Source organism: Apium graveolens, chromosome 11 (genome assembly GCF_009905375.1).
Source record: "Apium graveolens cultivar Ventura chromosome 11, ASM990537v1, whole genome shotgun sequence".
Lineage (NCBI taxonomy): Eukaryota > Viridiplantae > Streptophyta > Magnoliopsida > Apiales > Apiaceae > Apium > Apium graveolens.
Window position 1 is genome coordinate 203819466 of NC_133657.1, and position 14962 is coordinate 203834427.

The window sequence follows — 14962 nt, forward strand, 5'->3', positions numbered from 1 at the left end:
TGTATAATTTTATCATTTGCAATAATAAACATATCTCCGGCCGGCCTCCTGTCTCCAAGCAAGCCATAATATTCCTATGTGTTTGTCCGCCCAATGATTATTTTTTCTATGATAAAATCATCATCTATTATAACCAAACAAACTCAAAGTCAACTAGATGATGATTTTACCACGGTAAAAGTAATCTCATCAAGGGGTTGAGCAGAAGTACATGTAGATATATAATGTGAGTTTCACCTATAAGAAAAAGACAAGTGATCGGTAAAAGAATTCAAAGCTGTATAAATAATCCTATATATTACCATCATGGAAGTTGAATCCATTCTTCTTCCTCTCGCATATAACTAGCTTTTTCATCATGTTCATCAACATTTGGGAACATGGGCGTTTGTAGCTCATTCTCAAGTTCTATTTCTACAGAGCCATCATTTTCCTCATCATAGTGGTCATGCAAGTTCTTTTCTGGTATCTTTAACACCACAGACCGGAATTTCTCAAGAGGATCATCAATGTAGAAAACTTGCTTAACATGTTTTCCTAGCACGAAAGGATCATTTACAAATCCTAATTTGTTCAAATTAACCAATATAAATCTCAAGTCATCGACTTTTACCCCTTTGTTAATATCTACCCAATTACAATAAAATATAGGGACCTTAAATTTATTATAGTCTAACTCCCATATACTTGTTATAACTCCGTAATAGGTCTGTGCAGTATGTTCAACAGTGTTATCTTTTTCAACAAGCATCAATGTATCAGCAACAACAGAAACACCACTACACTGGACTTGTCGATTATCATCGCGATCATTGGTGCTATAACTAACACCGTTGATTCTATAACCGCTCAATGTAGGAACATTCTTGTTAGGCCCTTCTGCAATCCACCTTATCTCATCAGTTATGCCATTATGATCATGGAGCAATTCTGTTTCAATCTGTCCAAAAACATATTATTTATACAAGTTATAATATAATTATAATATTATAATATGGAGTTTGAGTGTATACTTATAATTAAGCTACTTTTAAAGTAAATGAAATGAGTTACTCCAATATTAAAGATATATTTTACACCATCCTATACCAGTAAATCCTTAAGCAAGGACTATATAAATACGCAGATCATACTTGTACTTGGATTTAGGTTTTTTTGACTCATGCTCAAAAATCATGCGGAAGTCCAGCGCAATTAGTAATTAAAAAGAGGACTGTGTTTTAAATTGTTATTGGAATTTTTTGAGTTCCTATATTAGTTGTCACTTACATTTTAATTAGGACGACATAAAAATAGTAATAAGAAGACTAATAGAAATCTTACCTTTTTCTTGAACCATTCGGGGAATTGATCATTTTGCTTGTTTTTTAGCCATACTTGGTCATTTTCATGCTGCGGGTATCTTTCCATCAAAGATGTCATATGTTCACTACAAGTAAAAAAAATTGCTTTAATAGTGAATCATGAAAAGGCTGAAAATAAATGAATAACAAAATACCCACACACATTAGTAACTTACTCAAAATATGGCCTGATGTCATTGCTATTTTGCAGAAAACATATGTGTGCATGCTTCAAGTCCTCGTTGCTCGGCTTTATGATTGTCGCACCGGAAAGAGGTCTGGTTATTCCATTTTCCTCATCCTTACCCTTTTTTGGAAAACCTATGGTAGCTTCTTCAAAATTGACCAAACATTCAACGGCCTCCTCGGCAACATATACCTCTGCCTTTGGGATGAGCAAGGTTGCGTACATATCCCTTAAACGCCTTCATATATCTCTCGAAAGGATACATCCAACGAAGAAAGATTGGCCTGCAAAGCTTAACCTCTCTCACAAGATGCATTGAGAGATGGATCATCATATCGAAAAACGAAGGGGGAAAGTGTTTTTCTAGCTGGCATAATGTTTCCACCAACTGAGATTGCATATTTTCCAATTTATCTACATCGATGACTTTACTGCAAATTGCTTTGAAAAATAGGAAAAACCTTATTATTGTGCAACTGACTTGCTTTTGTAGTACTGACCGAATCGAAATTGGAAGCAACTGATGCAATATTGTGTGGCAATCATGAGATTTCATTCCAACAAGCCGAAGTTTTTCCATATTAACAAGATTCTTGATATTTGAACAAAATCCATCCGGTAACTTCATCTGAAGAAAGGATGAGCAAACTACCTTCTTTTCTGCATTTGATAAGTTCCATGAAGCCAAAGGTACCTTCTCTTTCTTTCCGGGAGTTTTTGGCCTCAGCTCCGTTCTTATTCCCATGTCATCCATATCAAGACGGACAGACTCCCTATCTTTTGTCTTTCCAGGAATATTTAGCAAAGTTCCGAGCAAAGATTCACATATATTTTTCTCGATGTGCATCACATCGAGAACACGGCTCACCGGAAAAAACTTCCAATACTCAAGTTGGAAGAATATAGATACCTTCTTCCAAACTGGTCGAGCATCACCTTTCTTCCATCGAGGTTGGCGATGTGTCTTACCAAAGACATGGTCCCTTAGATAATGTACTCTTCCAAGAACTTGCTCACCAGTTAACGGAATTGGAGCAACACTCTTTTCAACAGTGTTATCAAAAGCTGATTTTTGCTTTCTATACGGATGATGACGGGGCAACCACCTCTTATGCCTCATAATCACCGCCTTCCGATAATGAACAAGACTAGTAGCCTTTGTGTTGTCAACACAAACAGTACAAGCATTATACCCTTTAATTACATTTCCTGACAAGTTCCCCAAGGCCGGATAATCACTTATCGTCCATTAATATCCCCCTTAGTAAGAAAGTCTCTTGTTTATATGCGTCATACACTTGTTTCCCGCGCCACAACTCTTGCAGATCTTCTATAAGTGGTTGCAAGAACACGCCAATATCATTTCCAGGCTCAGTCGGTCCTGATATTAATAAGCAAAGCATAATGTACTTTATTTTCATACAGAGCCAAGGTGGAAGGTTGTAAACCGATAGCAAAATAGGTCAACTTGAATATTCGGTACGGTTGCCATGAAAAGGATTGAAACCATCGGAGGATAAAGCCAACCGAAGGTTCCTACTCTCTGATGCAAAATCAGGCCACTCTTGATCGACATTTTTCCATGTTTGCGAGTCAGCCGGATTCCTCAGTTTACCATCCTGTTCTCACTCCGTCTCGTGCCAGGTCATGTCCTTTGCAATATAAGGTGTGTTGAACAAATTTCTTATTCTTGGTATCAACAGAAAATACCATAAAACCTTTGCAGAGACTCCTTCCTTTATTATTCAATTTCCATCTAGAGGCCTTACATATACCACAAGTTGCCTCATCTTCATCTATCTGCCCACGATATAAGAGACAATTATTCGGGCATGCGTGTATCTTCTCATACCCCATTCCTAATGCACATAAGGTTTTCTTTGCTTCATTGAAAGAAGAAGGGATGTTGTTGCCATCCGGAAGCAAATAGCCAATCAATAAAAGAACATCAGAAAAACATGAATCAGACATTTCATGCTTCACCTTCAAGTTGAATAACTTAACCAAAGCTTTCATCTTACTGTAATTCTCACAACCCGGATAAAGAGGTTCATGCTCAGCTTCCACGTGATTGATGAAATCTGAAGAATCTGAAGAGAAATCATCATCATCTTCGTCAACTTCACCCATTCCTGTGTACACTTGGTTAACAGATCCAGAGGAGTCACTTTCCTCCCGTGGAGAACTTTCTACCGGATTTGGCTCCCCGTGCCATATCTAGCGTGTATAAGTTTCATCAATGCCATATTGGAAAAGATGATTTTAAACAATCCGAGCTTTCCAAGATTTGCTGTGTGCGCACTTTAAGCAGGGACAACTTATTTTGTCTTCGTTATACCCGTTCTCAAATGCAAACATCAGTAAATCGTCCACTCCTTTCTTAAACTCTTTTGTTCTTCTATCAGCTTTTAACCATGATCTATCCATCTTTTAACTTGAACAAACTGAAAAAGAGAAATGGCACAATGATATGGTCAAAACGACACAACTACAAAAACGACATGGTCAAATAAGATGAATCCTTTTATTGGAGACATGGTCAAAATGACACAACTACAAAAACTGCAGCTACACTAACATAACAGAGCAATGATATGGTCAAACCTGCAACTCCAAAAACAGAGCATAGATGTACATTAAGCAATGATAAGCAAAAACATCTAACATAAACATAACATTGAGCTACAAAAATATAATATAACTACAAAAACTAACAACTATATTAAACTGCAATGAGTTGAGAAGAGAACATTGAGCTACAAAAACATAACATAACTACAAAAACTGCAACTATAAAAACACAAATTAAACTACATCTAAATGAGTTGAGCTACAAATTAAACACAAATTAAACTAAAAATTAAACACAAAAAAAACTAAAAATTAAACAGAAATTAAACTACATATTAGTTGACCTAGATTAGTTGAGCTATAAATTAAACAGAAATTAAACTATAGATGAGTTGAGCTAGATGAGTTGAGCTACAATTTAAACACATATCCAAAGCACACATAAATTCAAGTAAAATATAGTCCCCAAATTACTAAATGGAGGAGCTCACATATAAAATTGAAGGCTTAAACACCAGAAACACTAGAAACAACGACTGTGATATTATCTTAAATTTTGAGTACCGGTTTGTGTTCCGGGTAAAAGATCGGATTAATTCATCAAGTCGATGAATCTCTAACTCGGTTTAGGATTTTCAAAATTTCGGGTTGTGTGATTTCCGGGTAAAAGATCGGATTAATTCATCAAGTCGATGAATCTCTAACTTGGTTTAGGATTTTCGAGGTTTCGGATTGTGTGATATACGGGAGCAAAATTGAATAACTGCATCATGTCGATGAATCACTAACTCAGTTTTCCATTTTAACAAGATTACAGGTTGTGAGATATAATGGTAAAAAACCGAATTACTACATCATGTCGATGAATCACTAATTCGGTTTAGGATTTGCGAGATTTCGGGTTGTGTGATATACGGGAAAAAAACCGAAGTACTACATCATTTCGATGAATCACTAACTCGGTTTTCCATATTAAAAAGATTACGGGTTGTGAGATATACGGGTAAAAAACCGAATTACTGCATCATGTCGATGAATCACTAACTCGGTTTAGGATTTTCGAAATTTCGGGTTGTGTGATTTCCGGGTAAAAAATCGGATTAATTCATCAAGTCGATGAATCTCTAACTTGGTTTAGCATTTTCGAAATTTCGGGTTGTGTGATTTCTGGGTTAAAAATCGGATTAATTCATCAAGTCGATGAATCTCTAACTCGGTTTAGCATTTTCGAAATTTCGGGTTGTGTGATTTCTGGGTAAAAAATAGGATTAATTCATCAAGTCGATGAATCTTTTTCTCGGTTTAGGATTTGCGAGATTTCGGGTTGGGTGATATACGGGGAAAAAAACCGAAGTACTGCATCATGTCGATGAATCACTAACTCGGTTAAGGATTTGCGAGATTTCGGGTTGTGTGATATATGGGAAAAAACCGAAGTACTGCATCATCTCGATGAATCTCAAACTCAGTTTAGGATTTGCGAGATTTCGGGTTGTGTGATATACGGGAAAAAAACCGAAGTACTGCATCATATCGATGAATCACTAACTCGGTTTAGGATTTGCGAGATTTCGAGTTGTGTGATATACTGGAAAAAATTGAAGTGCTGCATCATGTCGATGAATCTCTAACTCGGTTTAGGATTTACGAGATTTCGGGTTGTGTGATATATGGGAAAAAAACCGAAGTACTGCATCATGTCGATGAATCACTAACTCGGTTTTCCATGTTAAAAAGATTACGGGTTGTGAGATATACGGGTAAAAAACCGAATTACTGTATCATGTCGATGAATCACTAACTCGGTTTTCCATGTTAAAAAGATTACGGGTTGTGAGATATACGGGTAAAAAACCGAATTACTGCATCATGTCGATGAATCACTAACTCGGTTTAGGATTTTCGAGATTTCGGGTTGTGTGATTTCCGGGTAAAAAATTGGATTAATTCATTAAGTCGAGGAATCTCTAACTCGGTTTAGGATTTTCAAGATTTTTGGATTGTGTGATATATGGGTAAAAACCCGAATAACTGCATCATGTCGATGAATCACTAACTCGGTTTAGGATTTGCGAGATGTTGGTTTGGGTGATATACTTATCTGGGTTATTTATAGTACATTATATTCATAATCTGATCTTATTAATATGATATACTTATTCGTATAAATTTATCGAAATTGTAGGATAAAATTAATTACACATATTTAGACAAAACTGTTGTACCTAAATCTAACATGGTTATTTCTTAAAAATTATTTTCACTTATTTTACTTTTAAAAATAAAAACAATATTATAGGAAACTGCATTGGCCGTTAGATGAAAGCCAGCTTGCAATCTCATCCGTTGGTTTGATTTTTTGTTTCCCCCCATATCGTTTCCCCCCCCCCCTCGTTTTTTCCCGGTGTTGTAAAGTAACATTTCAGCTCATTTCAGCTCATTTCATCTCCTCGCAACCCACGATCACTCAACCCCAGCTTAGTGGCGATTTCAACGATTATACCCACGATCACTCCATCTCCAGCTTGGGAAGGTATATGCTCAACCCTAGAGCAAAGATTTCATAGATTTTTGGGAATTTTTTCTTGGGGGTTTTCGATTTCATAGCTTCTTATTTTGGGGTTTTTCGATTTCATAGATCTGGGGGTTTTGTGTATACTATTTAGGGTTTTCATTCGATTACAAAATTTGGGCTTTTGTGTATAAAATTTTGCATGCAACAGCTCAATCGATTAAGGTTGTGTTTATTCCTTTTTATGCTATTTGTATTCCTTTTTATATGGTTATTGACTTATTTGTTGAGGTGTTTACTGATGATTCTTGTTTGGGTGGTTGATGATTCCTTTTTATGTATTTGGGGTTTTTATGATGTTTTATATGTTTATTTTTCTGTGGCATATAGATTATGGCTACACCTAAAAAGACAATCAATTCAAAGAAGTCAGAGTTAAAGACAAGAAAGTCACCAAGGATAGAGAAGAAGAGGAAGGAGTTTAAAAGGAACAACCGATCTTCATCTCATCAGAGTACGATGAATGTGATCAGAGCTTTAAGGAAGACAAGGTCCTGTAACAAGAAGACACCCACTGAGACCCCCACCCCATCCACTTCTTCCCCGAAATCCATAAGGAAGAAGGCTATATCTGAAACCTTGCAGAAAGAAATTTCAAAAAAAAGGAAGCGAGCGAAGCCTGTTACCACCACAAATGATAGTCAAGGACTAAAACTGCTTAAGCGAGGCTGTGTAACCATGCATCGAATTGTGAGACGGAAGATTATGGGAAACAAACTTACAGTAACTTTTAATGGTAAAGGAGAGCCGTTTGGTCCTGAAGCGGCAGATATGCAATCCTATATTGGGGTTTTGGCGAGAACCAAACTACCAATATGGCATGATAGTTGGAAATGTGTACCTGATGAAGTAAAGACAAAGATTTGGGACTGTGTGCTGGTAAAACAAATTAAAAATATTATGTTGATTTGCTTCTTTCATTATATATTCATTTTTGAAATTGTTTTTTTTAACTTGCTCATTTTTTAAAAACTGCTTATGTTGATTTGGTACTGATGTGTATCTGATATATTTTAAATTGCTCCAATATGTAGATGGCTTTTGTTTTGCCTCCGTCCGCCAAGAAGTTGGTTTTACGTTCGGTGGGTCAAAAATGGAGGGAGTTTAAAAGTCGCCCGACGACGCATTACATTCTCCCTTATCGAGATCAACCTGAAATGCTGGCATATCCTCCTGCAGATTTTTCTTCTATTGAAAAAGTGCATTGGGATATATTTTTTGCTGATCGCACGTCACCTGAGTTTTTGGTATGTTTCTACTTAGCATTTATGAAGCACTTGGCGACTTGTTAAGCATTGGAACAATATATACTTACTAATCATCTTATAACCAAACTTGTGCTTTTTATGAAGAAATGTCATGATGAAGCTGTAGGAAGAAGGATGCTAAGTGTATATGCTCATCGCATGTCTCGAAAAGGTTATGCTAACCTCGAGAATGAATGGGTAAGTAATAGTGAAACAACTTAGTTATTACTCAAGTAATGTGACTGATGTTTATACTATTACTAAGAAGTTCATCTACATATGAATGCAGTATCAATCCCATCCAGATGAAGAGGAAGTTGATCGATCATCAACCTGGGTCCTCGAAAGAAAGGACAAAGATGGAAAATTTTTAAGTGACGTTGTTCAGAAAAAAGCAGAGGAAATTGTAAGTAATAAATTTGTGTCTTAATTCAGTTTGTTCAGTACCTCGTCATTTAATTAGAACCTTTTTTCCCTAAATTGTTGGCAAACTTTTAATTCCATATTATACTCCATGTACAAGTTTGACAGTTATATAATTGAATTAGTCTTTTATATGGAAATAGCACATACTGATGATATGGTACTCGTAATATTGTAGGAAAAACTGAAAAAGGAGGTCAAGGAAGGGACACTAAAAGCAGAAGGTGTTGACGACGTTTTGACCCTGGTGCTTGGTAAGCCTGAGCATGGTGAGAGGGTCTGTGGCCAAGGTGTTCATGTAAAACAGAGCATTTACTTTGATCTCCCTAGGCAAAAGAAAGCCAAGAAAATGGATGAAAAGATACAGGAAAGAGTTCAGAGATTCATGGCAGATGAAACTCCAAAGATTATCAAGGAGAGAGATGCTTTCTGGGCTGCATAAATGGAGAAGCTCAGGGCAGAGATTTTGAAAAAACCTGTTCAATAAGATAGTAGTCCGAAACACACTTCCCAACAAGCAAGTTGTCACTCTGATGACGGGGTTGACGGGGATATAGGTGTAAAGAATCATTATACACCTGAAGCTGCAAAGAAAAAAATTCCGGTTGAAAATGAGGGGGGTGTTCAGAAGTTTAAGAGGATTGATCCTTTGTTTATTGATTTTGCGGAGGAACGTGAGGATACTAAGAAGGTGGTCGGGGAGGATGAAAGTGTTAGGTTTGTTGAGGAGAAGACATGTGAGCAAGTGAAAGTGAATGCTTTAGATAATTTTTTGATGAAATTGGCTGTAGGATCGCTCAACAACATTGTAGCTTGTGCGAGGATTGATGAAGTAGTTGTTCCTGAGGGTGGAGAGCCGACAATTCATGGAGTAAGACTTAATGAAGAGAATGCAAGAGTGTGAATCACTCAAGTCATTCAAGGTGATGCCTCATTTCCCCATCGGTGATGAAATTGTGACTGTGCAACAAGCCGTAGGAACTTTTATCCCATGGCCGAGAAGCCTGATAACCACAGGGAACAGTAACACTTCTAATGTTTTGTCAGCTGCAAAGGTCATAATCTTTTTCTATTAGTATTTTTACTGCATGTAGTATGTATTTCATACTATTTTAACATGGTTATTTTTTTACAGAAAGGCAAGAAAAAGAAAATAAAGAAGACGTTTAAAGTGGTTGCAGATGTTGAACCGGGGTTTGTGCTTGAGATGGGTGAAAATTACCCATCTGCACTAAAGTGCTTATGGACATGGGAACAGGGTGCCCTAGCTGATGGGAGGAATGTTTCTTTTGACCTATGCAAAGAAGCCTTTGCCTCGACAAAAAAACATGTCATTTACTTATCAGATATTTATGCGGTGTGCTCTGGAGGTGAAATTTCAGGCTCTATCATTTGCCTTTTTATTCAGTAAGTTTCTCCACATATTTAATTATTTTTTTGTAGATAGTCCCTTATCATACTCTACTCACTACTGCTCATTTTATATGTAGCTTGTTAAATGACCATGTTAGAAACCAGAAGATGAGCAGCATGATAAGGTTTGTAGATCCGAGCACGATTGGTGCCATCGGATGTGGTAATGCAGGCCAGAGGTCACGTGCACTGGCTGCACATTTTAAGAATGCTAAGAAAGGACAATACTTTCTATTGCCTTACAATTCCATGTAAGTTTTAATAGAATATCCGCGTAGACATTCTAATATAATTTTGTGGTTAAACATGATTATATGTCCTGCAGTATATTAGTTGATTTTTTAAGAGCATCATAAGTGAAATTCAAATTTTAAGGTTAAATCTGATAATATTCAGTGAAATTCATAAGTTTAATTACTGAGTTTATAACTGGAAATGTTTGTTTTAATTTTTGGGTTTAATTTTTACAATAGGTTGATATTTAAAATAAGTGAGGATGTGTCACCTTGGATTATTTTTGGGGTATTAATGTTGGCAACATGGTGTGCATTAGTACAAGATTTGCTTGAGTACAATATTAATATTAACATGGTGTTCAATTGTTGCAATTTGAGTAGCAACCATTGGACTCTGACTGTTGCAAATCCTGAGACGGAGATTGTCTACTACATGGACCCTCTTAAGTGTCGAATTGCTAATGGGGAATGGGTCGATGTTGTGGACAAGTAAGTTCAGTTTATAATTTATGTGCATGTAGTCTTGAACCATGAAAGACCACATATTTTTCAGTGATTTGATTTTTTGTTGGTTTTTATGTGGTTGCAGTGCCATTAAAATTTACAAAGAGGATCTGAACAAGGTTGCGAAGAAGAAAATATTATGGGAGAAAATGGCGGTATTAATCTATTCTGCTCATATTTTATGTATGTCATTTAAGGACATCGTTTTACTTAGTTACTTTTTTTTAAAATTTCAGGGAGTTCCGGTCCAGGCAGGAAGCAAGGATTGTGGCCTGTTTGTGATGCGTTACATGAAGGAGATCGTTGAGGACAAAGAACTTGAGTTTGTGGCCAAGGTGAGATTTTCACTTGTGGATTTCCGATTGACTTTATACTCTTACTCGTACAATAGTACTTGTGACTTGTCTATATGTTTTTGTGTTTTTTCAGTGGATGCGCAGGTCAAACTTAGATTATACGGCTGATGACATCAATGAGATCCGTATTGAGTTTGCAAAATATTTCATGAAACGCCACGCAAACTAGGTGTTTACAGTCAGGATCTTTTGTTCAACTAGTTACTTTGTTTCTTTTTAATTATACAGTTGATGTTGGTTAGACTGAATTGTTGGTATTTTGGTAGATTTTGCCTCAGTCTATAAGTGAATTGCATGGTCTGTAAATTGGTTTTAAATCTATTTTGGGGATTTAGGTTTCCGTACATTGGTTAGCAGATTTATTTTGGTTGATTTCAAGGATGGATACGCTATAACTTATATTTGGTTTGTTTTGAATGGATTGGTAAATCGATCAGTTTCAAGGTATGTTTGTGTTTCTGTGTGTTTCTGTTGGTTGAATCGATTGGTTTGTTTTGAATGGATTGATGTTGATTGTGGGAATATCTTCTTTTAAGTGTTACTAGGGGTTTGTTCGAAAGGCGAATTTCATATAAAAACTTTTACACAACATCAGATAATTGTGTTTTCAAACAAAAAATACCATTGTACCAGATTAATTGGGACAACAATATAACATTTTCATAACAGTTGAATAAGATGATCAAATTTGCAAAAACAGGTTAACCATTGTGTCAAGCACTTAAACAACAAGAGAGTTAAACTGAATATATTGTCTAATGAGCCTCAAGACAGTACTTAACTACAACATTGTTTAAAGACAATGGTATAAGCTTTAAAAACAACATTGTTTCTATACTTGTTTTACAACACTAAAAGTTCAAACTGCTGTCTAAAACAGACTCATATAATAGTTTTTCTAGTTAAATGTTGTAATCAAGTTTTCAAAGAACACAATCTCGGATTAACGGTCGTTTGAAAAAGATACGGTTGATTTTTGTTACTCTAGCTTGACTGTTTAAAACCGTTATGTATTATGGACAAACTATTGCCTTTAGCTTCTTCCAACAAAGGTTGTTCATAACAAAAAGTTGTAAAAAATACATTCCAACAAGCAGCTAAAACGGTTGTGTTAATCCTTTCTGGTAAGGCTTAATGGCACCATTGTGTGAAATCAATCACACGGCTCCTCGATAGTCAACAAAAAATTTATATACCATAGGACCGGAAAAACAGTTGTGGGAGCTTGAAAATCTTGTAGTGCTGACATAAGTCAGGTGGATAATTCTTGGATGGTGGAAACTGATGCAAAAAAAAAACTCAATATTAAGGGATGCAATTTAGGAGTAAGTGAACAAGTGAAAGATGAAAAAGAAGCAAAGACAAACGTGATTAGAAAGACAACCCTTTCCCAAGAAAAAAAGGGAGCAGCCTGCCACAGTCAGCTGGTAGAGAAAAAGAGAGCTACGCCACGGATTCATGTATTGAGTCATCTGATTCCAAAAAAGAAAGACTCTTAAAACTGATCAGAACTAAAAGGTTGACTTAAAATCAGTCACAGTAGAAATTAATGCTCATAAAAGTAAAATGCAAAATATTTTTTTTTATTATTATTATATATATTTATGAAAATAATTAGTTAGAGAATATTGTGTTTAGATATTGCAAATTATTTTTGTATTAAGTCAAAGATAAATATTTCACATTTAAACTAATTCAAAATACTATTTCAAAATACGATACAAGCCAAAAAAATAATAAAATATCAACAGAATTATATAATAAAGAATCTTCTATGATATTATGGAATTACCTTTATTTTCTCCATATAAAGTAACATCCAACCAAATTTATGGAGCACTATCTTCATTGTTTCCTGTAAATATTTGGATAATATAAACATACATAATAATAATATTTTATTAAGTTACATCTACATATATATAGCCTTAATTCATTCATTTGAAAGGATTCCAATCAATTTTATGTTATTGGTGGTTACCACTCTTACAATTACATATAAAAATATGATAAATTCAATAAAAATATACCTCAAATAAACCATAAACACAAAAATTTTACAAAAAGAAAATATAGTACATCTTCTCAGGAGAGAAATCATAATCTGAATATGTTGTATGTTAATAAGTTGATGAACATATAAGCCCACGCTTTGATTTAGAAAGAGAGAGTTGTACTCTTTGTGTTTAGAGAAGAGAAAGCTGTACTCTTTGTGTTGATAGATCTAGATGAACCTCTTGACTGCCTAGTTATATACTCATCAAATGAAGAAAAAAGAACATTCTAGGGCTATCTAAAACCATCTAGAATAATCATCAAAGGAGCACATTTGAGATTCTGGATTATGGGCTACTAACATCTACAATTTTCTTTATTATGGGATATTTAGGTAGGCCCAAAAATATTAAACTTTATCAAGTATTTCACAATAATATAAAGAAGTATTTCACAATAATATAAAGATAGGCCCAAAAGTATATTATTAAGCTTTCATCAAGTTATCAAAATAATTTAAAATTCTATATCATTTAACAAATTCTATTTTGACAAATATTTTATTTTTAACTTTTATTGATTTTCATTAAAAAATGTCTATATTATTTTCAAATTCTTTAATAAAATTTTATTGTACTAGTTAGACATCGATATTACTTATAAGTGAAAAGATACCATTAAATTGTTGTTACTATTTAACAATTATATAACATATTTAATATTTAATTTGGTCTTTTGAAAAACTAGTGTTTTGAAAATTGGTTACCTTTATCTTGTTCATAATACCAATTAAATTATTTGTTACAAAATGTACGGAATTTTTTAATATTTTTCATTTATGATTAAAAGTTATAACAGTTAGTATTTTAGGTGTGTATTAATGAGTTTTCATATATTTTATTCAATTAAAAGATATGATTTCATTTAGGATTTTTTCATGATTATAGTATGTAGTTAGATTAGAATTTTTCAGATATTTATGAGAAAGTGATATGATTTAATTAAAAGATAATAAATTTTTAACTATATCATACTATTAGGTGTGAGAGAAGATTTATTTGGTTTATTTGTCTAGTTGATGCAATTTTTAAAGATTTAGGTTAATAATATAAAATAGTTGAATGAAATATTAAAAAATATTTTTTATTTTGGTGTCTAAACTACTCTTTTCGTGGTTGAAAATATATTTCATTCCAAGCTAAACTATTCATAGATGGAGACACAAAAAGGACCTTATATAAAAATTAATATAAAAATTAAAAAATTGAATAAAAGCTCGGCCTTGTGCCCGTGCGTAAAAGGACCTTATATTTTAAAGGAAGTAAGGTCCGGTCCCACTTTTATACAAGCCTGGCCAGATTGTTTTGGAAAATTAGGCTTTTATGGCCCAAATAATGATAAATTTTGTGTGCATCTCTAATTCAAGTTAGTAAAGTTTTGATATAAAATATTAGGGTATAGAGGGCATCGGTATTATAAACTTAAACTATGTAGTCTTCTAATGTACTAAATAAAGTTAAGTTGAAATAATTGTTCAGGTCTATACAAATCACTGATTTATCAGTCATAAGTGAAGAAAATAGTTACTAATTAACATTGCTATGAGAGGAATCGAATCAAATAATTAATATCCAACCACAGTGGAGCAAGCTTGTTGTTATACGAAAAATGATGAAGGCGAAAAAAAGATTACTTTTATGTAACATTTCTCAATTAATATTCAAAGTCTGGTACTTCCTAGTTAGACCTTTCAAATGTCAATTTTTATTTTTAATTAGATAATTATATATCCATAAGTTATGCCCGATATTTGAATGATTATTCAATTATTGCATCAAGAGGAGATAGTCGGTTTGTGAATGAACATGACACCCACACCATCATAATATTATGGCACCCCCACCATCACGCGTTCCAAATACATGTTGAGAAAATTTATTAAATTTATTTTAATAAAACAATGAGCGTAATATATTTATAATAACGTGTAATTAAAACATAGTGAAATCAGATATTATATGGTTAGATAATACAAACTTCTACTAAATATAAAAATATTGTAATTATTATGCAATATGAACATATATATTATTTCAATAAAATAGAAATTGGAAT

General features: G+C 34.1%; 1 protein-coding gene across 1 annotated transcript; it reads right to left on the minus strand.

The window, feature by feature from the left end:
- Positions 1-304: 304 nt before the first annotated feature.
- LOC141696552 (uncharacterized) lies at positions 305-3660 on the minus strand. Its single transcript, XM_074500678.1, has 5 exons — positions 3306-3660; positions 2031-2739; positions 1520-1768; positions 1324-1429; positions 305-940 (listed from the first exon to the last, which is right to left on the minus strand). Exons 1-5 carry the CDS (start codon positions 3658-3660, stop codon positions 305-307), a joined length of 2055 nt encoding a protein of 684 aa, XP_074356779.1.
- Between the last annotated feature and the right edge of the window lie 11302 nt (positions 3661-14962).